Source organism: Megalobrama amblycephala, linkage group LG21 (assembly GCF_018812025.1).
Source record: "Megalobrama amblycephala isolate DHTTF-2021 linkage group LG21, ASM1881202v1, whole genome shotgun sequence".
Lineage (NCBI taxonomy): Eukaryota > Metazoa > Chordata > Actinopteri > Cypriniformes > Xenocyprididae > Megalobrama > Megalobrama amblycephala.
The window spans coordinates 27,213,424-27,237,528 of record NC_063064.1 but is presented as its reverse complement, the minus strand read 5'-3'; the positions used below and the strand labels follow the sequence as shown (position 1 = coordinate 27,237,528).

General features: G+C 35.6%; 3 protein-coding genes across 13 annotated transcripts; all 3 read right to left on the bottom strand.

Annotated features, from left to right (window-relative positions):
• Positions 1-216: 216 nt before the first annotated feature.
• LOC125256318 lies at positions 217-6,452 on the bottom strand. 8 transcript variants are annotated; one of them, XM_048172218.1, is made up of 15 exons: positions 5,753-6,452; positions 5,520-5,570; positions 5,191-5,256; positions 4,902-4,950; positions 4,754-4,804; positions 4,297-4,392; positions 3,924-3,974; positions 3,498-3,545; positions 3,177-3,254; positions 3,036-3,054; positions 2,710-2,761; positions 2,533-2,596; positions 1,660-1,755; positions 1,327-1,373; positions 217-1,209 (listed from the first exon to the last, which is right to left on the bottom strand). In XM_048172218.1, exons 5-15 carry the CDS (start codon positions 4,797-4,799, stop codon positions 1,126-1,128), a joined length of 681 nt encoding a protein of 226 aa, XP_048028175.1. In that variant the 5' UTR covers positions 4,800-4,804; positions 4,902-4,950; positions 5,191-5,256; positions 5,520-5,570; positions 5,753-6,452; the 3' UTR covers positions 217-1,125. The 8 variants fall into 8 exon arrangements, with proteins under 8 accessions (XP_048028175.1, XP_048028174.1, XP_048028176.1 ...); XM_048172217.1 differs by having other exon boundaries at positions 5,520-6,452; XM_048172219.1 differs by having other exon boundaries at positions 4,754-4,801; positions 5,520-6,452.
• On the bottom strand, positions 6,384-10,901 carry LOC125256414. Its single transcript, XM_048172399.1, has 4 exons — positions 10,360-10,901; positions 8,592-8,891; positions 8,205-8,504; positions 6,384-6,439 (listed from the first exon to the last, which is right to left on the bottom strand). The coding sequence occupies exons 1-4, from the start codon at positions 10,487-10,489 to the stop codon at positions 6,384-6,386; spliced, it is 786 nt and encodes a 261-aa protein (XP_048028356.1). The 5' UTR covers positions 10,490-10,901.
• A 1,830-nt stretch (positions 10,902-12,731) lies between these two features.
• Positions 12,732-22,860, bottom strand: LOC125256312 (mucin-5AC-like). 4 transcript variants are annotated; one of them, XM_048172198.1, is made up of 19 exons: positions 22,707-22,860; positions 20,682-20,978; positions 20,291-20,587; positions 17,869-18,168; positions 17,459-17,500; positions 17,269-17,307; positions 17,137-17,190; positions 16,630-16,674; positions 16,402-16,452; positions 16,082-16,147; positions 15,797-15,847; positions 15,642-15,692; positions 15,301-15,378; positions 15,157-15,178; positions 14,867-14,909; positions 14,689-14,758; positions 13,409-13,504; positions 13,001-13,050; positions 12,732-12,885 (listed from the first exon to the last, which is right to left on the bottom strand). In XM_048172198.1, the coding sequence occupies exons 1-19, from the start codon at positions 22,834-22,836 to the stop codon at positions 12,796-12,798; spliced, it is 1,872 nt and encodes a 623-aa protein (XP_048028155.1). In that variant the 5' UTR covers positions 22,837-22,860; the 3' UTR covers positions 12,732-12,795. The 4 variants fall into 4 exon arrangements, with proteins under 4 accessions (XP_048028155.1, XP_048028156.1, XP_048028157.1 ...); XM_048172199.1 differs by having other exon boundaries at positions 17,137-17,187; XM_048172200.1 differs by lacking the exon at positions 16,630-16,674.
• Positions 22,861-24,105: the final 1,245 nt, after the last annotated feature.

The following is a 24,105-nucleotide window of genomic DNA, read 5'->3' as shown; positions in this document are numbered from 1 at the left end:
AAGGAACGTAATGGCAATGATTGACAAGCCAGAGGGCCAATCGTTTACGCGATGATCGCGTAAACGATTGGCTGATGTTTTTAAGGCCCTACCTCGTGCACAGATGATGTATATTAATATATTATACCTTTCAGTGCACCTAATAAATAGTCTTTTATCAGTTAGTAAAGACAGTTTCAACAAATATTGCAAAAATGTATAAAACAAAACATCCTCTGTAGCACCTTTAAAGGGGTCATTATGACATGAAAAATCAAATTTTCCTTTATCTTTTGACATATAAACAGTCTTTGTATCAAGAAAACATCCTGAAAGTTTCATAGCTTAATACATCCTCAGTATAAACAAAGCATTTATTTAATAAAGTTCCAAAAATGGTTAATTTGGATATTGTGGGATCTGGCGTCACACCAGCAAATATGACTGCAAGACATCGGCGAATCGGTTTACATCGTCAGACCATAGGCCCCGCCCACTCTTCACCAGACACAACCGTCACATAGTTAAAAGCAAATAGATCAGTTTAAAAGGTACAGACATCAGGACAAATGAACAGTAAAAGATCTCCTGGACGCGTCCTAAACGGCGTTTTTGTCTCTGTACAGACTTCAGAATGACACTTTCCACAGGAACAAGTGGATCTGGTTTGTTTTTATTGGCGTCCCGGATCGCGACGGAGAATTAGGCCTATATGTTTGAACATATAACATTGAACAATGAACATTTTACTGTGTTTTTTAAACGAAGGCCCAGTATAATGTAGAGTTTGCAAAGAAACTTTTGTTGAAAGATGTAGTATTGGATCCATAGACTGTAAAAAAAAAAGAAAAAGATTGATATCGCTGGATTGGATCTGACAGAAGCTGTATCCCAAACCGTAAGTAAGCAATTTCATCTGTATATTATGGTTTTATATGGATAATGTTTTCAAAGCAAAGCCTACTTTTATCCATGGAATGACATAAGCTAAACATAGTCAGGGATGGTTAAAAATAAATAGTATTAATATTAAATGTGATATTTTAAGTCCAATATTAAGGGGTTCCACACCAAGCACTGAATAAAGTAAACACCTATTTTTCTTCAAGTAAAGAAACTTTATAATGGATATACATATGATATGCATCAGTTCACCAAACTGTAGACTTGATCTGCTGCGTTTGAGTGAACTGGTCTGTCAGGGATCGTGCAGTACAGGTGGTAAACATTCTGAAGGAAGAAGAAAGAAAGATAGAAAACACACAGGATAAATATATCTTGGTATTCTGTTCATGATGGACATCTCATTTGGTTATGTGGGTTTGTGGTGTGAGTGTTCACACATACCTCATTTTCCATATTTCCCTCTTTCTGTTGTTTATTGACCAAAACATCTGTAATGCAATGCAGAAGTGTCATAAAGAACATGTTTTAACCTTCATGAACAAACTCCCTTAATGTATTTTAAGCAATGACATTTGGCACAGCAGAATAATCTCTTCTCAGACTCAAAGTAAGTAAGTAAGTAAAGTAAGTAAACATCAAAAATGCTGTTTTTGGACTAGTGAGGAAGTTTTGAATTGTGAATCCACAGTGTGTTTTCATATAGGTTTAGTACTAGTATTAGTAGGTTTGATTCGTCATGATATGACCACTTTAATGAAAGAAACATTTTATTACCTGAGGGCTGGTACATTGAATTTTCAGCCATAATGAAAGAGGAAGTCGCTGTGGGATCTGGTGTGTTGTCCTGATGGGAATCTGGGTGTTCGAGGCCTTTGGAGGAACAGCATGATGAAGAGGGTCAAACAGAGTCAATAGAAAACCATCCAAAACAACTGGACAAATGTGAAATGGATTCTCCTAAAGCTTCAAATGTGGTGTATGAAGATGCATTACGCTTTGTCGACACCAAACACAATCAATGCATGTCTTAATTCCAAACATGATGCACCATGATTGAATGAGTGCATTTGCAAAATAGATGTGAGAGCAACACAGTGCTGCAGGGATTATGTATTTTTGTATTTTTGAGTTGGCACCTGAAATCAATGGATTTTTTAATGGGTTTTTGGTTAAGGTCTATGGTTAACACAAGCTCAAGATTTTTTCACATTTTATACATAATACATCATAGAAATATCCAGGGCTACCGCAAAACAGAAGTTCAAAGACAAAATTCTAAAGATGGCTATGTGTGTGTTTCTCTGGTGCATAAGGTCTTTAGGTGCATAGTGTTTCTTTACAAAGTGACATAATACAAAAGAAAAAAACTTTTCTGTTTATGGGGGGGGGGGGGGATAGGACCACAGGTGCACCGCGATGCCACTTTCACGATCAAAGCAGGGGTTCAAGCAGGGGCTTTCATTTTGGTGTGAACTGTTCCTTTAAGAGAAGATGTGGCTAATAATATTGGTCTGCTGAAGACTTTAAAGAGAAAATGGCACCAGTTTCTGTGGTCACTATATGTTTTTAACTCAGCAGGTTTTCTTGGTGACATCTGTTAAGCTTCACATTATCTGAGATCATTTACAGAGAATGATGTTCTCTTACCCACAGATATGGGCTGAGATGTGACTGGTTCAGAAGTGATCAGAGAATATATCTCTGCAGAACTCTAAAAAACATTAAGAATAATTAAGGTATGGTGTCCATTTAAGTCATACTCATTATGGTATTATAAATATTTATTACTTTGTGATTTTAAAGATTAATTACAAAGATACTCACCATACCAATTCCTTGACTGGGCACATCTGATCTTATTGATCTCATTTTATTGCTAAGAATCAAACATTGATCTTTATGGCTTCTTTACATTCATAACATAAGGTGCTAAACATTTACACTCATAGTTCCTAGACTACAAATAATATATACTACAAGTCATATTGTATCACAGACTGAATTGAATACATGGAAAAGATTTAATGCAATGTAGAAGTAGTCTGCATTAAATAGTCATATCACTTTAAATAACAAATGTTTTATCATTCATGGTCAAGCTTGTTGTCATAATTCAGACTAATGAATTGAATGCATGAAAAAAAACTTACTGTTGTCTTCCTTTTATACCTACAAAACAATGAGCATTATATGTTCAATTTCAGCTTGCATGATCAATTCTATATTGAACAACATGAAACTCAGTATAAACCAGAACAAACAAAGAATGTACGTTTGAAAACTTATCTTACATGCAAAGCATCCCAGACAGATGAATCCAGTCAGAATGACACCAACACCAGTGAAAACCAGCACTATAAACCATGTGACTGTGTCAAAACAAAACCAACACTTTAATACATGTTTATGTGCATTATGGTAAAGTTTAGTTTGGTTGTTTTATATATGTCAGTCTACCTGACAATTGAAGTGATACACAAAAGATAGATGTACATGATTTGTTTTACTTTTGTTGCATGCATGGAAATGTTTTACAGAGATTTGAAAAAGAACGTCTAATTCATACAACAGTCAAAATGAATAAAAATGGAAACAACAGGAAAAGGAAAAACCTTTTTGTGGATGCGGTGGTGTGGTTGAAGTATTTGTTTTTTGAACATCTGCATCAGAAAAGATATCAGGTGTAGTCACATTTGACCAAAGCATGATGATTATTCACAGCAGGGTTAAGGCCAATTCACACCGCACAGAAAGACGCCGATCAATGCCGACAAATGGCAACAGGCACTTTGTCAATGTTTTACCAGTTAGTATCTGTTTCTGTGGTGTCTGTTTCCATTGATCAGTTCTTGTTTTTGCTGATTTAACATGTTGAATTTGTCTTTGTTGGATTGTGTCATGTCAGAGAAATGACATACTGTAATCTGGTGACTGTCGGCGTTGATCGGCGTGTGAATTGACCTTTACTCTTTGATGAAGTCACTGTAAAAACAATCATTTTTCTTATATGGGGTTTTACTGATATTTATTAAAGTTACCAGTTCTGGTGGATTCTGGGGTTTTAGTAGTGGAAACAGCAGCCATTACTGCTGAAAATACATTGAAAAATAATTAGCTATATGAGTTATAATAAACACACTATGAAAACATTTTAACGTTACGTACATGTTTCCATTGGAACACTAAACAGTGTTTTGATGAATTTAGTATTTGTTCTATATGAGCTCATTGTGATTGGGTGGGTCAAGTTTATCAATGCTTATATGTGAGCATCAAAAATGCTGTTTTTGGACTAGTGAGGAAGTTTTGAATTGTGAATCCACAGTGTGTTTTCATATAGGTTTAGTACTAGTATTAGTAGGTTTGATTCGTCATGATATGACCACTTTAATGAAAGAAACATTTTATTACCTGAGGGCTGGTAAATTGAATTTTCAGCCATAATGAAAGAGGAAGTCGCTGTGGGATCTGGTGTGTTGTCCTGATGGGAATCTGGGTGTTTGAGGTCTTTAGAGGAACAGCATGATGAAGAGGGTCAAACAGAGTCAATAGAAAACCATCCAAAACAACTGGACAAATGTGAAATGGATTCTCCTAAAACTACAAACGTGGTGTATGAAGATGCATTACGCTTTGATGACACCAAACACAACCCGACAAACACCGATTCAACATGTTAAATCAGCAAAAACAAGAGCTGACCAATGGAAACAGATACTAATTGTTAAAACACTGACAAAGTGCCTGTTGCCATTTGTCGGCTTCTGTCTGTCTGTGCAGTGTGAATCGACCTTTACTCTTTGATGAAGTCACTGTAAAAAGAATAATATTTCTTATATGGGAATCTACTGATATTTATTTAAGTTACCAGTTCTGGTGGATTCTGGGGTTTCAGTAGTGGAAACAGCAGCCATTACTGCTGAAAATACATTAGCCATATCAGATATAATAAACACACTATAAAAACATTTTAATGTTACGTACATGTTTTCACTGGAACACTAAACTTTACTCACATATTTTTGTGTCCCTTTGTGAAGTTTTTTTGTGTGGACGTTGTTGAAACTGCAATGAGAACATCATAGTGTGTATTTAAAATGAAAGTTGTCTTAACAGAGACTGGCATAAATCTTTAAATTAAAAGTTATAGCTGTAACTATGATAAACAAACAATTGGAATATGAAAGACCAATACAAAATGAACTAAGATGGTTTTGAATTAAATTATGATGCTACAGAAGAGAGCTCAGCTCATAGCCACACAGTCTCAACTTGAGTCATGTGACTTCCCATTTGGTTACTAACTTGGCATCCAAGTACTAAGATCTGACATTCTTCTGTTAATAGGTAGAGTAGAGGTTGCCATGGAAACTGAAAAAAAATGCACAAAATGTAAATGCATTACTGAACGTAAATGTTTTCTTTTAAAAAAACAATTAATAAACAATTGAACATTGAGAAAAGCAGCATAATCAAAGTGAAGTTGGGAACTTTCATGCTGCTCAACATTTGGAAACTTTACCTGTGCAGAGTTGAGCAAATGGATTCCAGATAAAAAAAAAAAAATATTTGAATCTGACTTACGAATCCAACATTTAGTGATTTTACCAATAACGAAGAGTGGATGAACTTACATGTGGTTTCCTTTGTTGTGCTGGTTGGCGGGTTTGATTTGGAAAGTGAGTCTACAAATATAAAAATAACTTATAAGGGGAATCACTTTTGAGAAGGGAATCATTTTTCCAGTTTATTTCAGAATAATCAGACAGTGTTAGCAGTAATTTATCAGCTACAAATATACCAATTATCACAATTCAAGGTGTAAAAAGAAACATTTCTTTTTGATTTTACTAATTCAGTTACTCACAGGTTGTCATGGCTGTTGTCACATGTGCAGTGGTAGCACGTGTTGAAACTGTAAAGAGAGTTTACCAGAGTATTCTCACAGCTCAGCTGAACTGGGTCTGTTTCTTCTGAAGCAGATGATGTTAACTTGGCCATCATGTTAATCTTTTGTAATGTTAAACTATCAAAACTATTAAAAAGCAGTTCTTTAATGACATCATCCTTCAGGAAGTGACATCATTTTGGAGGGAAAACTACAGCACAAACATCACTATAAGCAATTGACTTGTCCTGTAATGGTTTGTGGTATTAGTTGGTTTGACAAAATACAAAAATCTGTATGATAATATCAGCACTTCAAAAGTTCTTTTAAACTGACTGTCAATCACTCAGTGCAATGGTTCTTTATTTGCGTGTGTAATAATTAATCAAGTCATGATGTCATATGATGAGCTTAAGCAGAGCATATTTCTGAAAGATACTTAAATTGAAATACTTCCAATTTCAACACAAGTGTATTAATTTGTGCATTAATAAAAAGAGTTCAAAAAAGTGCTGTAGAACAGGAATGACCCAATATGAATTTACAAAGAAACTTTTGAAATATTAAATAAATTGCTTGCAGTTTCTCCTCTCACCATCATATTAGATACTTATGCAGAAACAGGCTTCTTTCTATGCGTCAGACAGAGGCTGCGTCCGAAACCACCTACACAGCAAAATCTCCAGAGTTAAATCAACTCTGCTCAGAGAACATATGGTCCCTCTCTACATAGTTAAAATAACACTGAAGTAGAGTTAAAGTTAATGAGATGATCTGAGATGATATGCTGTTTGTGGAGTTGTTTAATTTAATGTCTTATCTTCAGTTGATTTAATCTAAGGCTGTGGCTGGAAGTCATTTGTAGTTATTATGTTTCTCTTCAGTGATTCTGCTTGTTAACAGCAGGTGTTCATCACTAATGCTCAATCATAACTTAATCAATCACTTAATTATCTGATTAACTTTAACTCTGCTTCAGTGTTACTTTAACACTATATGTAATCTGAGCAGAGTTGGTTTAACTCTGGAGATTTTGCTGTGTACTTCTCTACTAAATAGTAGGGGAACAGCAGTAGGCGAGCGAATAAGTATGTCAGAATCCTTAGTATTCATAAAAGAGTAGGCGAGAATTACCTGGGTGACGTACTAATTCTCATGAGATTTGGACGTGCGTATTAAAGTGGAGGGCAGACGACATGGTTTTCCTCATCCTCTGGATCAACTATGTCCCCATTGAGAGGAGCAGCAATGAGGGACATTATAGATAAGACCGGCGAAGGTGTTCACGGTGGTAAATAAGTTTGAACAATAAGTTTGAATAAAGCTTTGTTTCATGTGTTGTTGTCAAGTATATGTGTTTATTTATTTATTGTGATGGTTACTTTTATTCATTCTATAACTCATTTATGTTTCCTATTGTTGTCAGTAAATAAAATAAAATAATTTTATTAATTTATGCATTAATTCATTGCTTGACTGTAAATTGAGATGTATTCACTGCATTTGTCTAATGTGTATTCATGCAACATAGCTATGCCATATGACAAACAAATTTGCATTTTGCTTGTTTTACTAAAACATTTTCAAAAGTTATATTAATAAGTATTGGTCAGCATTATTATTATCATTATCATTATTATTGTGTGTAAGTTTTGGGGTGGGCTAGCAATGCAATTCATTCTGGGGTAATCTTATCTTTAGTAGTAATACTTACATTTTCTGAGCACAAAATCATCAGTCTTCTCCAAAGGCGAGAAGTTGTTGCGCTTGTGAAAACGTCGTAGGTCACACGATAACGTCAACATGGCAGATGATGTCCGGATCGCATTCATACTCAACGAGATCAGGCTATATAGTACTCTTTTAGCACTTGTTAAGTAAGCACTTATTGAATTCAAGTACCTACGCAGTGAGTAGGTGTTTTGGACGCAGCCATTGTCTTCCACTCTGACATGATCAAGCAGCTCTTCCTTCCTGTCTAAATGTATCAGATTGTTCACTAGCTAAAGTCACGCTGTGGTTGTTTCTGAAAAGGACCTACAAGTTGTTCTGTGTAAGATTTCACAGATGATCTTAACAGCATCCCACAACTGCTAGAATCAGCTTCAATATGTTGTTTCTGACTTCATAGGCCGATACCGACCAATATAGTTATTAGTGTATTTGATCTTTCAGTGATGTATTATACAGCCTATTGAAAGAGTTTTTTAAATAGTATCTGTCCAGAGGTGCCCTATAGGTGTAATGCACAGTATCATTCAACTTTTATGTTTTTATTTGTTGTAAATATTGACTTTTTATTTTATTATTCAAACTATAATAATATTTAAATGACCTACATAAATCATACTGGCTTAAGAATTCTACTGGTGTACAGGTATGATTAAAAGTGATCATATGTTTAAAAATGATTACAATAAAAAGTCCTCACCTCTGATGGTGATTGTGTCACTGCGCGGTGATCTGATCTCAGGTTCAGTGTTGAGTGAATAATCACAGCTCAGCTGTCTGCTTACAGATCCTGTCAAGAGTTCACTATAGCTTCGATAAAACGGACAATAATGATCTCCAGACCTTCCCCTCTGAGTCAGAGAGAAACTTCTGTACAGAAGAACATCCTCAGTGTAGAGATTACAGGTGACATCATCGCTGACAGAAAGTGGCATTTTACATGTTATGATGGGCTGGACATCATCCTTATTATAACTGATGAATGGTTTCTGAAGTGGACCTGTTTAAGTTACATAATCTATAATTAATTTTTAAAAAACCATTGCATTAACAGTTTCTAAAACAGAACAGCAGTGAAAAATCTCACCTAGAACCGTCACTTTGGCAGCAGGAGACTGAGATGATGGTTTATCAATCCCGTGCTCATGTATAATGTAGAAGCAGTTAATGTCGACTGATGCAGGTGATTTTACAGCTGCCCATCTGAGCACTTCAACACCAGTGAGATCGAGCTCACAAGATGGACTGACTTTAATATTCTTCTCTTTTTCTCTGTTAATGTAGAAATGACACTGATTCACTGTAACATCTGCTGGAGTCTCACAGATCATCTTCACTGAGCTGGACTCACTTATGACTTCTGGAGATACTTTTACAGCAGGAGATTCTGAAACAACCAAAAACAGATCAATCACTACATTACATCTTACTGACCATGCATCATTTTCCAATCATGGTCAATGTTTTGGTTAAACTTTTAAACAAATTTAAACTCATAAATGTTCTTGCAACATCATCCAACTACACAATGAATGGAAAAGGTTTACCTGTCCCTCTGCAGTCAATAATTTTATCCCTTAAAACTCATCTTAGATAATCAAAATGATGTATTTAAACATTTTATTCCTCTTTAAGCCTTAAAATAGCTTGAATGTAAGTCTACACACTTGCTTAATTTAGTTTACATGGAGTCATGAATATGCAAATTAGCTCCTGCCTCCACTCCATCACACCAGAGGCCTGTACCGTGAAGCCGGATTGGAGTGGTTTGGTTTTGTCAACTTGAAACTAATCCTATAACCCTGAGTTTGTTCAACTACCATCATGGTACAGGCCCCAGCTCAGCCTCAGACTACCTGATCACTCACTCAACTAGTAAACACTACACAATGGCAAGTGGAAATATTGATTTAATTCAGCCATATATGTTTGAACCAGAAACTGATTCAGAAGAAGAAGAGTAATGTTCCTCTACAAGTCGATGTATCAATGGTAATGCATTTTATGTATCGCTCTCAACACCGTCTGACACACGTTTGTTGATTTGATTAACCTTTGGCTTGACTACGTTATCAAACAGCTAATAATGTGTTGCTAATGTTACACAAACCATGTTCCCATTTGCCATCTCAGAGTCTATGAATCAGCATCCTTATAAATGCTTTGAACATCAAAGTCAGTGGAGAAAGACGTATAGTTCATCGTAACATACATCACACACATACCGCTATATTGCTAAATCTACCCAATTTTTCCTGTTCCTTCTTAAAGGTGATTTTGTGCTCACTGTGTGAAAATGCCAATTGAGCTCAGTGAGCTGATAGGAAAAGCTTCACCCCGCACATTAACAGGATTGGTTACGTTTGTGATGGTAGGAAACGTTCTTTGATACACTGCAGTTGTAAGTAGAAAATACTCAGCAATGGTGTTGACTGATGAATTTGCACATGGTTTGTCTTAAAGGATATCAAGAACACCAAGGGGTCTTAAAGTCCATTTCTTTTCTTATTTGGCAAAAAAAGAGTCTCTTTCTCATGCACTTATGTATTCCTCTGATTCTGATAGCTTTTATCAGCATATATATACAGTAGACCCCAGAATAAATTTCATTTGAACATGTGCAGATGTAAATTAATTCTCTTGTGCAGTGGAAATAAGATGTTTACATGACCCCAAATTCCAATTAATAGATTAATTAGCTTATTGAAATCAGTTTAATGACTTTACATGACATAGCTAAAGTAAAACTTAAATACTGATCAAACATGCTGAAATATTTTAGATAAACATTTTTTTTTCACTACAAATGTGAACATACAGTGTTTAATCAACATTAAACAGCAGAGATCACTTACTGTAAGACTGAACCTCCATAAGGAGAAGAAAAGCAGTGAAGATGAACAACTCCATTCCAGCAAGAGAAAAGAGACCTTGCCTTGCCTTAATGCTTGTGCAGTCAGTTCTATGAAGATGAACGTATATCATGTGACCATATGTTCACTTTTTTTTACTATAACAGAGGGCAGATCCGGGCACATGCACTGGCGTAATTTGTGGGTGGGACGGATAGGACATGTTTCCACTACCTTTTGCCAGTGTCAGTATTGTCCCCACCACTTTTTGAAACATCTCGCGGCATGGATGTAAAGTGAAAGTGACTTGAAGTGTAAAGTTTCAAGTGTGCTTATGTTGGTAGAACCCCATTCAATCAGCAAGTAAAATGCTCATCCACATCAAAGGAAAGGAAGTACACTCAAAATAATTTCAGTGGGCCTTTCACACTTCAATTTCACACCTCTTGTGGGCTTTCAGCTCATCTGGAGTCATTTTGTAGCTGAAAGTTGAATCTAATAAAGATTATAAATGTTTGTATGTTGGTTGTCATGAATTTTAGTGTTCTTTCCTGACTACTTAAAGGTGCTGACTATTTAGGAAACATGCTAAGTTCAAATACTTTGCTACAGCCAGTTATTCTACTTTGAAATGTGCTTTTCTTGTCAGAATGTCTGTTTTTGTTTTGGCCTTTGTGATCCCGCCCACTGCCAATTTACACAATAGTATTTCAACACCCCGGGTTGCCAGTTAGTGGAAAACACAGCGTATTGCAGCCATGGGAGCCATGCAAATCACTATCCATCTAAAAATCTCTATGACCAGAGGCATATTAAAATATGGATAAATATTGGAGATGCATTTGAGAGATGGAAATGGCTTAAAGCCCAGAAAGAGGTTTTTCACTTTCTGTTGTCAATTTCGCATGTAACCAATGTTCCTGTTGCACTTCCTCAGTGTGTCTACCCATATGAGTGTGGAGTCTGAGGAGGAGGGGGTGTGGGAAACAACTCTTTCCAGTATTTTAAAGTGCCCCTTTTATGGATTTTGTAACATAGCTCAAGTCTCAGTGAATGAAAATATCCTGCAAAGTTTTAAATCTGAAAGTGCACCGTATATAATGTTATTGTCTCTCAAAAGTAAGAGTCGACTCTGAGTCAATTAAACAAATTGTTTATAAAACGAATCCCAAGCCATTTAGTTGTGACTTATTGGTGCCTGTATATTGTAAAATGTAAATCTGTTTACATAAAATATAATCGTAAGTGATGACATGCAGAGATTTCAGGGAATGTCCTTCTACTGTTTCTCACCATAAATATGTATAATTCATGATATATATGATAATTCCTTGTTTTTACTTTTCAAAACCCATAAATTTGACAGTATTTTACAGTTAAAGGGGTCATGATGACATGAGAAATCAAATTTTCCTTGATCTTTTGACATATAATTAAATAGTCTTTGTATCATGAAAACATCCTTCAAGTTTCATAGCTTAAAACGCCCTCAGTATAAACAAAGAATTTATTTAATAAAGTTCAAAAACTGGTTCATTTGGATATTGTGGGATCTGGTGTCACACCGGCAAATATAACTGCAAGACATCGGCGAATCGGTTTACATCATCTGCTTGTTAAGTCGTGACGTAAGGAACGCCGTTTCTGGGTCCATGCCTCGACTCGTTTCACTTGAGAATGACATCGCAACAGCCGTTTATGAGCGCTATTTATTCATATTAAACATTTAACATTTTAAAAATTTCAACATTTAAAATACTTAGTCTACACAACAGTCTCTGTGCTTACAGTGTCACAGACATTACTATTTTAATGATTTATAAAAGATGAATCACTGTGTGGCCATCTGGGATTTTGGTATGGAGATAAAGGTTATGATTATTATTTTTTGATAGTATTACACCACATTGTGTGTATATATTAGCACCATTTGTTGTTTTCTTGTGGACTGGGAAGCGCTGCCGCATGATGTCAGACTTAGGATAGGATAGAATATTTTTAATGGCATTCCAGATCGCGTCTGCGAATTATATGTTTGTTCAGAGCATTTTACTGTGTTTTGTAAATGAAGGCATAGTATAATGCAGTTCACAAAGAATCTTTTGTTGAAAGATGAAGCATTATGTATTGGATCCATAGACTGTAAAAAGATTGATGCTGGATTGATCTGACAGAAGCTACATTCCAAAACGTAAGCAATTTCATCTGTATATTACGGTTTTATATGGATATGTTTTCAAAGCAAAAGCAAAGGGGCTGTTAGCCATGACGTTAGCCAAACATAATGGTGGCAGTTTACTGACAAGCCAGGGATATTTTAAGTCTAATAGTAAGTGGTTCCACACCAAGCACTGAATAATGAAAGTAAACACCTATTTTTCTTCAAGTAAAGAAACTTTATAATGGATATACTGTACATAATGAAACAACAGAGGCTCATCAGTGCATCTTCACCAAACTGTAGATTTGATCTGCTGCGTTTGAGTGAACTGGTCTGTCAGGGATCGTGCAGTACAGGTGGTAAACATTCTGAAGGAAGAAGAAAGAAAGATAGAAAAGACACAAGATAAATATCTTGGTATTCTGTTCATGATGGACATCTCATTTGGTTATGTGGGTTTGTGTTGTGAGTCTTCACACAAACCTCATTTTCTTTTGTATTTCCCTCTTTCTGTTGTTTATTGACCAAAACCCCTGTAATGCAATGCAGAAGTGTCATAAAGAACATGTTTTAACCTTCATGAACAAACTCTCTGTCACAAAGCTTTAATGTATTTTAAGCAATGACACTTTGCACAGCAGAATCATCTCTTCTCAGACTGATTGTGCAACAGTTATGATGAATTTAGTATTTGCTCCACTTCCTCTATATGAGCTCATTGTGATTGAGTGGGTCAAGTTCTCAATGCTTATATGTGAGCATCAAAAATGCTGTTTTTGGACTAGTGAGGAAGTTTTGAATTGTGAATTGTTTCATATAGGTTTAGTACTAGTATTAATAGGTTTGATTCGTCATGATATGACCACTTTAATGAAAGAAACATTTTATTACCTGAGGGCTGGTAAATTGAATTTTCAAACATAATGAAAGAGGAAGTTGCTGTAGGATCTGGTGTGTTGTCCTGATGGGAATCTGGGTGTTCGAGGCCTTTAGAGGAACAGCATGATGAAGAGGGTCAAACAGAGTCAATAGAAAACCATCCAAAACAACTGGACAAATGTGAAATGGATTCTCTTAAAGCTTCAAACGTGGTGTGTGAAGATGCATCACACAATTGATATCAGTGACAAACTCAGTCAATGCATGTCTTGATACCTAACATGATGCTCCATGAAAAAAAAGATCCCATTATTTTCTCACCCTCAAGATATACTAGGTGTATATGACTTTCTTCTTTCAGATGAACACAATCAGAGATATATTTAAAAATACCCTTGCTCCTCCAAGCTTTATAATGGTTGTGAATGGGGGGCCACATTTTGAAGCAATTTAAAATGCATCCATCCATAATAAAAGTAATTCATGGTTCCAGTGGTTAATAAAGGCCTTTTAAAGTGAAGCGATGGGTTTTTGTGAGAAAAATATCCATATTTAAAGCTTTATAAATTCAAATAATTAGCTTCTGCCAGACGACTTATGCATACTGCATAAGTCGACTTGCGTGAAATAAGTTACCCCTGATGCGATGTCTGACGCAGGATGTAGGAGTAGCGTAGTTAAGTAAACTGTGACATCATGCTCATGCATCTTACATGTTCAGTCTATAGGCACTTATTGTTTCTTTACAAAGTGACATCGCCAACTACTGGCCTGGCATGCATAACACAATGTTTTTAGTGGTTTCCGCAGATCCGTGTGAACCGGGATCATTTTGACAATGTTGTCATCTGTACATGAAAAACAAATGAAAAACGTTTCCGTTTTTAGTACAGCGTTGCTGTGTAAACGTACCCTCAAACTGTAAGGGAAAATGTTTCTTAAATAAAGACTAAAAGAGTTATAGAAGTTCTACAGCACTTTAAAAGTGCTGATTTTATTGTACAGACAGCGTAAACATTCTGACACAAATAATAGCTCCTTTTTGTTCCACAGAAGAAAGAACGACCTACAGGTTTGGACCAGCAAGAAAATGAGTAAATGATTTTCATTTTGGCGTAAACTGTTCCTTTAAGAGAAGATTTTGCTAATAATGCTGGTCTGCTGAAGAGTTGAAAGAGGAACTGGCACCAGTTTCTTAGAAGCTGTGGTCACTGTATCGTGTTTTTAACTCAGCATCTGTTTCTAAGCTTCACACTATCTGAGATCATTGAATGAGATTGATGTTCTCTTACCCACAGATATGGGCTGAGATGTGACTGGTACAGAAGTGATCAGAGAATATGTCTCTGCAGGTCCAGAACTCTAAAAAACAAAGAAGAATTAAGGTCTCGTCCATTTTACTTGTTATGGTATTATAAATATATAGTTATTACTTTGTGATTTTTAAAGATTAATTACAAAAATACTCACCATACCAATTTCTTGACTGGGCACATCTGATGTCATTTTATTGCTAAGAATCAAATATTGATCTTTATGGCATAATTTCATGCATGCATATATCAGGTAAGGTGATAAACATTTACACTCAAAGTTCCTAGACTACAAAAATATAGGCCTACTACAAAACATATTTTATCACAGACTACTGAATGGAATGCATGAAAAGGGTTTAATGTTGTAGTAGTCTGCATTAAATAGTCATATCACTTTTGTCATAATTCAGACTACTGAATTGAATGCATGAAAAAAAACCATACTTTTTTCGTCTTCTTTTTTTACCTACAAAACAATGAGCATTATGTTCAATTTTAGCTTAGATGTTAAATTCTATAATAAACAACATGAAACTCACTATAAACACCAGAACAAACAAAATATGTATGTTTGAAATCTCGACTTACATGCAAAGCAGCACAGACAGATGGGTGCAGTCAAAATGACACCAACACCACAGGAAACCAGAGCTATAAACCATGTGTCTGTGTCAAAACAAAACATCTAATTCATGCAACAGTCAACAGTCATATTTGATCAAAGCATGATGATTATAAACAGTAGTTTTAAGTCCAATTCACAGATGCCAACATGGGTAAAACACTGATCCCACAAGACCTGATAAAGTGCCTGTTGCCATTTGTTGCTGTCTGTCTGTGCAGTGTGAATTGGCCTTTACAGTGATTGATGAGGTCACTGTATAAAGAATTTTCCTTATATGGGGATCTACTGATGTTTATTAAGTTACCGTTTCCGGTGGATGCTGGGGTTTGAGTAGTGGAAACAGCAGCCGTTGTTGCTGAAAATACATTGCAAAATAATTAGCCATATCAGATAATAAACACACAATGAAAGAATTTTAATGTTACGTACGTGTTCATTGGAACACTAAACTTTACTCACATATTTTTGTGTCCCTTTGTGAAGTTTTTTGTGTGGACGTTACTGCTGAAACTGCAATGAGAACATCATAGTGTGTATTTAAAATGAAAGTTGTCTTAAAGACTGGCATCTTTAAATTAAAAGTTATACCTGTAACTATGATAAACAAACAATTGGAATATGAAAGACCAATACAAAATGAACTAAGATGGTTTTGAATTAAATTATGATGCTACAGAAGAGAGCTCAGCTCATAAGCCACACAGTCTCAACTTGAGTCATGTGACTTCCCATTTGGTTACTAACTTGGCTTCCAAGTACTAAGATCTGACATTCTTCTGTTAATAGGCAGAGTAGAGGTTGCCATGGAAACTGAAAAAAATGCACAATGTAAATGCATTACTAAATGTTAATGTTTTCTTTAAAAAAAAAACAATTAATAAACAATTGAACATTGAGAAAAGCAGCATAATCAAAGTGAAGTTGAGAACTTTCATGCTGCTCAACATTTGGAAACTTTACCTGTGCAGAGTTGAGCAAATGGATTCCAGATAAAAAATGTTGAATCTGACTTAGGAATCCAACATTTAGTGATTTTACCAATAACGAAGAGTGGATGAACTTACATGTGTTTTCCTTTGTTGTGCTGGTTGGCGGGTTTGATTTGGAAAGTGAGTCTACAAATATAAAAATAACTTATAAGGGGGAATCACTTTTGAGAAGGGAATCATTTTTCCTGTTTAGTTCAGAATAACCAGACAGTGTTAGCAGTAATTTATCAGCTACAAATATACCAATTATCACATCATTCAAGGTGTAATAAGAATAATTTCTTATTTAACTCAGTTACTCACAGGTTGTCATGGCTGTCACATGTGCAGTGGTAGCTGCTGTTGAAACTGTAAAGACAGTTTACCAGTATTACAGGGAGTAATTGCAATATTTAACTTTAAAGCAAATGTCAAGACAGTCTTTGTTGTTGATGGTACAGAGCCTTTCAACACTTTTTTCGTATGTAAAGTGTTCAGATCTTGTACAGGCTTATATCCAATGAGGACATTATTGAACCAAATGAGACAATGAGTTGATTATTTTTATATACTGTAAACTGACACTATTTTGCTTTCAGTGATACTCTACAGAGAAACATTACAAGAGTGAACAGCTCATGTCATAGATACATGAAGTTGAATAATGAGCTTAAGTAAATCATATTAATACATTCATGCTACTCATCTGGAAACTTTACCTGTGCAGAGTTGAGCAAATGGATCCCAGTTATATTTTTGAATCTGATTTTTAAATCCAACATATTAATCCTACAGTCACTTTTACCATTGCGGAAGAGTGAATTAACTTACATGTGGTTTCCTCTGATGTGCTGGTTGGCCAGTTTGACCTAGAATGGAGGTCTACTAAAATAAAAATAACATATTGCAAGATGAATCAGTTTTAATCCAGAATAACAAGAAAAATTGGCATCTGTAACTTACCAGTACTGTGCGTTTCAGAAGTGGACATTGAAGGTAAAGCTGTTAAAAAAACACACATTGTAAAATTTGCAGTGATGTATAATAAAATGTTCAATAATGAGATAATAATGAGCCTGAAAGAACAATTGCCACCTCATTCAAAGTGGAACAAGAATGATGTCTTTTTGATTTTACAAATTCAATTACTCACAAGTTTTCTTGGCTGTTTTAACATGTGTATCTGTTGTTGAAACTGTAAAGACAATTACCAGTATTAATGGGAGTAATTGCAATATTTAACTTTAATGTAAATGTCAATACATTCTTTGTTGTTAAAGGTACAGAGCATTCAAATACACCTTTTTTGTCATACTATGCCATTGGATGTAATTCTGGTCTGTACTGGTTTATGTGAAAGTATATAACAGAACCAAAGAACCAGCACTGTAACATTTAAGAGTGAGACAATGAGTTTATTAATTTAGTTTCATATAATCAGATGCTAATTTTGCTTTCAGTACTGCACAGAGAAACATTACAAGAGTGAACCGGTCATATCATAGACTCATAAAGCTGAATAATGAACTTATAAATCACAGTGATAAATATCTCAAAACTCACTTTGGACTGTTACTGTCACTGGATCAGAGTGAGGAGATGGTACGAGAACTTGTGACTTCTTCACAGTGTAGAAGCAGGTTATTCTCACAGATGAACTCTGACCTTCTGACCAAATACTGATTTCAGATCCAGTGAGTGAGAGCTGACATGATGAGCTCAGTTTTGAGTTACTTTCTCTTCCATAGATGTTAAAGTAACACATCTCCATCTTCAGATCTTCAGTATTCTCACAGCTCAGCTGAACTGTGTCCGTTTCCTTAATAACTGAAGCAGATGCTGTTAACTTGGCCTGAGGAAGACCTAATGAAGAGAAAAGGACAACTAGAATGCATTCATCTAGAAATCTCTTTTTTGTTATTTTAAACTATTAAAAGCAATTCTTTACTGACATCATCCTTCAGGAAGTGACATCATTTTGGAGGGGAAACTACAGCACAAACATCAGAATTAGCAATTGACTTATTTTCTGTAATGGTTTGTAGTATTAGTTGGTTTGACAAAACACAAAAATCTATATGATAATATCAACACTTCAAAAGTTGTTTTAAACTGACTGTCAATCACTCAGTGTGCAATGGTTTGTGAAAAAAAAAAATCATAATTAATCAAGTCATGATGTCATATGATGAGTTTAACCAGAGCATATTTCTGAAAGATACTTAAATTGAAATACTTCTGACTTCAGTATTCAGTATTATTTTGTGTATTAATGAAAAGAGTTCAAAAAGTGCTGCAGAACAGGAATGACCCAAAGAAACTATTAAAATAAATAGCCTCAAGTTTCTCCTCTCACCTAGTCTGGGTAAACCCAGCCTGATCTGCCAGCGATTTGATTTCACTCGGCAACTCAGTCTGGAAACCTGTGCATTCATTTCTGCTGCGCTGTTACACTTTTGCGGGAACCAATCACAGACTGGCTTATCCACCTTGCTCGCTATTGGCGGGTATAACACGATGACGATAGAGAAGCGACGGCAAGCAGCTTTCAAACTTTATCTGATCTACCTGTCACTTCAATATAACAATGCACAATCACAGTGACGCCGATTGTGTTAAACATTTACCTTATCTGAGAGAAATGTAGCAGAGCGTTGATCCGACAGTCTCTTCATTGGAAGATTACAAACAGCGATTAATGACACACAATGATTCTCTGCTGTTATTTTGGTGGTTTGCTTCACAATGTGAGTACAGGACTCTTTTACTTCAATGCTCCTTGATGGTAGACAATATTTTTATTATTTGCTCTATATGTTTCGTCTCCCTGCTTCTTGAATCTCGCGCCGCCTGAGCTGACTGGAATTCTTTTTTGGTTGTCATGACAATGACGTAGTTTAGGGCGGCTATATTCCACGTTCATTTACACTGAACCAGAACAGTATCAGAGTCGCCTTTTAAACTCTCGACAATGCTGAATGACTTCTTTAGTTAGCAAACAAATTGCTGGGTGGGTGTAAATACCGATCAGTTTCATGGTTTTTTGCACAACCTGCAAAAATCGCTCGATGCCGTTGCTGCTTTTGCAAACCGCAGATCAATGCTACAAACCAATACAAACTAACCCTGCATCTCAATCAGCTCCCTAGTTCCCTAGGCCATGAATCAGTATATCATGAAAGTGAATGTGGCTGATTCCCTGATCAGTGCCCTGACTACTGAACTAGGGAGCTGATTGAGACACACGGTAAACCTGTCTGGAGTTTTCGCATCACTCTGCAAAGTACGTCACCCGGATCGTTGATCTGATTGGTTGAAGGACTATCCAATTGTGTGACTAATGCTCGTTGATCACGCCTCTTGTGCAGTAGGAAATACATAGTAAACTCCCCAGACCAATGTTCAATTTTAAATTGAGCTTGGTCTGGTGATAGCCAGACTACCTCTCACCATCATATTAGAAAGAAGCTTCTTTCTATAGATGTGTCAGACATTGGCTATAGTTCTCTGACATGATCAGATGAAGCGGCTCTTCCTTCCTGTCTAAATGTATCAGATTGTTCACTTGCCAGAGTCACACTGTGGTTAAACGTTTGTCTGAAAAGGACCTACAAGTTATTGTGTGTAAGAAGATTTCAGAGATCACTGTACTGATTCAGTAACAGCATCACACAACTGCTAGAATCAACTTCATTATATTGTTTCTGACTGCATAGACAAATACTCACCAATATATTTAGTATATTTGACCTTTCAGTGTTTTATTATACAACCTATTGAAAGGTTCATTATAAATAGTGTCTGTCCAGAAGAGCCCTATATATGTAATACGCAGTATCATTCAACTTTTCTCATATGCTTTTATTGATCAAACTTTCATAATGTTTTAATGACCTACATAAATCGAACTGGCTTAAGAATTCTACAGGTGTCTCTCATTAAAAGTGATCATATGTTAAAAAATGATTACAGTAAAAGTCCTCACCTCTGACAGTGATTGTGTCACTGCGCGGTGATCTGATCTCAGGTTCAGTGTTGAGTGAATAATCACAGCTCAGACTGTTCACTGATCGTGTCAAGAGTTCACTATGACTTAAATAAAACATACAATAATGATCTCCAGACTGTCTCCTCTGAGTCTGAGAGACTCTTGTGTACAGAAGAACATCCTCAGTGTAGAGACTACAGGTGAAATCAGCTCTGACTGAAAGTGGTATTTCACATGATATGACAGGATGGACATCATCACCATTATAACTGATGAAGGGTTTCTGAAGTGAACCTATTTAAGTCAAATAATTCATAATTAATAATAATAAAAAATAACATTGCAATAACAGTATCTAATGCAGAAGAACAGCAGTGAAAAATCTCACCTAGAACCGTCACTGTGGCAGCAGGAGAATGAGATGATGGTTTATCAATCCCGTCCTCATGTATTGTGTAGAAGCAGTTAATGTCGACTGATGCAGGTGATTTTACAGCTGCCCATATGAGCACTTCAGCACCAGTGAGATCGAGCTCACATGATGGACTGGGTTTTATATTCTTCTGTTCACTGTTTCTGTAGAAATTACACTGTTTCACTGTAACACCTGCTGGAGTCTCACAGATCATCTTCACTGATCTGGACTCACTTATGACTTCTGGAGATACTTTTACAGCAGGAGATTCTGAAACAACCAAAAACAGATCAATCACTACATTACATCTTATTACTGACCACTTTTCCATGCAACATTTTCCAATCATATTCCATGTTTTGGTTAAACTTTTAAACAAATTTAAACTCACTCATAAATGTTCTTGCAACGTCCCTCAGCAGTCAATAATTTTATCCCTTAAAACTCATAGATAATTAAAATTACAAAATTAAGCTTTTTCCCCCCTTGAAAATAATTTTTACAAGCCTTAAAACAGTTTGAATGTAGCTCTACACCCTTGCTTCATTTAGTTTACACAGATTCATGAATATACAAATTTGTCCCCGCCTCCACTCCATCACACCGGCTCAGACTATGATCCACTCAGTCAGCTCTAGTAAATGATACACAATGGCAAGAGGAAATATTGGTTTAACAATATATGTTTGAACCAGACACTTCAGAAAATTCTGAAGAAGAGGAAGAGCGAATTATACTGGGTCATCTACAAGACAATGTATAATGGTAATGCATTTTACATATCGCTCCCTACATCGGACACATAACGGTTATTGAAAAGATTAGCCTTTTGCTTGACTATGTTATCAAACAGCTAATGTGTTGCTAATGTTACACAAACCATGTTCCCATTTGCCATCTCAGAGTCAGACAGCTGCCTTCCATGAATCAGCATCTTTTTAAAACGCTTTGAACATCATAGAAAGTCAATGGAGAAAGTCATATAGTTCATCATTACATACATCACATACATAATTCACCCGCTATATTGCTAAATCTACCTGATTTTTCCTGTCCCTTCTTAAAGGTGATTTTGTGCTCACTGTGTTAAAATGCCCACCGAGCTGATAGGAAAAGCCTCACCCCATACATTAACAGGATTGGTTATGTTTGTGATGGTAGGAAACAGTCTTTGATACACTGCAGTTGTAAGAAGAAAATACTTAACAATGGTGTTGACTGATGAATTTGCACATGGTTTGCCTTAAAGTATATTAAAAACACCACACAGACTTAAGCAACATCAAAAACTTGATTTTCACCACAGGGTCTTAAGTCCATTTCTTTTAATGTTTGGCAAAAAAGAAAAAAAAGAAAAAGGTTTCTTTATCATGTACTTCAAAAAAGCATTCCCCTGATTCTGATAACTCTTTTTAGCATACATACAGTAGCTCCCAGAGTAACTTTCATATGAAATGAATTCAAAAATTAATTTTCTTGTACAGTGGATATTTCAAATAAGGTGTTTACATGATCCAAAATTAATTAGGTTATTAATCAGGTTATTAAAATCAGTTTAATGAATTTTCATGTCATGGCTAAAGTAAAACTTTCTTAAACACTGTAAAAAATGCTGTTCTTACTTTGAGTTTTTGTCTTGTTTTTAGTCAAAATATCTTAAAGTTCTTAAATCAAGAAGCATTTTCTTGACAAATAAAAATTATTTTCCTGTTTTCAGGAAAAATAAGTCAAAATTAAGTGGGTTTTTCCTTAAAACAAGCAAAATAATCTGCCAATGGGGTAAGCAAAATAATCTTATTTCAAACCAAAAATAAGCTATATAATCTTGTTTTCAGTTTGGATTAAGATTATTTTGCTTGTAGGTTCATGTGTTCGCTGTGTTCTACTAAAACACAAACGTACTGATCACACATGCTGAAATATTTCAGACAAATGTTTTTTAACTACAAATGTGGACATACAGTGTTTAATCGACATTAAACAACAGAGATCACTTACTGTAAGACTGAACCTCCATAAGGAGAAGAAAAGCAGTGAAGATGAACAACTCCATTACAGCAAGAGAAAAGAGACGAGACTCAAACAATAGGTGAATCAGGAAGTAACACATTAGACCACAGGAAATCATTAATGCTTGTGCAGTCAGTTCTATGAAGATGAACGTACACCATGAGACCACATGTTCGGCTGTAAACGAGGGCAGATCTGGGTCACATGCATAGGTGTAATTTGTAGGTAGGACGGGTAGGACATGTTCCCACCACTTTTTGCCAGTGTCAGTATTGTCCCCACCACTTTTTGAAACAACTTGCGCACGGATGTAAAGTGAAAGTGACTTGACATGTACAACTGCCCCAAATGTACCAAAAGAAACATCTTCAGTTGATTAGCAAACCTGTATGAGTGTCTTTCTTCTGCTGAACACAACAGAAGATATTTTGAAGAATGTTAGTAACCAAACAGATGATGGGCCCCATTGACTACCTTAGTATTTTTCCCCCCATACTATAGAAGTCAATGAGGCCCATCAGCTGTCTGGTTACCAACATTCTTCAAAATATCTTCTGTTGTGTTCAGCAGAAGATAGAAACTTTTTCATTTTTGGCAGAATTTTCATTTTTCAGTGAACTAACCTTTCAACGCTGTTGCAGAGACTCTCTATTTTTTCTGTTGAAATCACAAAACAAAATGCACAAAAACGTGTCCCTGCTCTTGATATACAATCACTGATGCATATCCTTGGATTTAATGAGAAAAAAAAAATTAATAAGCAGGTGGTTTAGAACCCAGAACATCTGACACGCTTAACAAATATTTTACCACCAGTCCATTAGGACACACAAATCATTAATGCGGATCTAGGTATTCACTCACTAATGTAAATACTCTGGAGACTAACAACATATTATATTATAGTAGATGTAAGGATGAAACTATCACATTAAACATGAATTCTGTGTCAATAAATTAAACTCAAATAAAATTTATTTATGGACAGTAATGTTATTATTTGTGCATTTGTCAGTACATTTCTGATGTAACCAGCACCACCATAACAAAGTTACGCCACAGGCCACGTGTAACGTTTCTTGTACTCACAGACTCTGAAAGATGGAAGGAAGTTTTGTAAAAGTAACATTTAAAGTTGACATGAAAGGGAAGTTGCAATAGACTTTTCTTCTCTATTGTGAGGTATATCCAAGTGAAACAACTTCTCAAAGAAGTAAGAATGTAGGACGGGACATGATTTTGAGGATTATGAGGCAAATTATAATTTTTTTAAATTATGAAATGCACGAATAAATCATTTATCATGAATATTCCATGTTTTCTGTGAGAACATCATCAGAACCTGCACAGATACACACTTTATTATCATGTTTCTATATCATGGAGC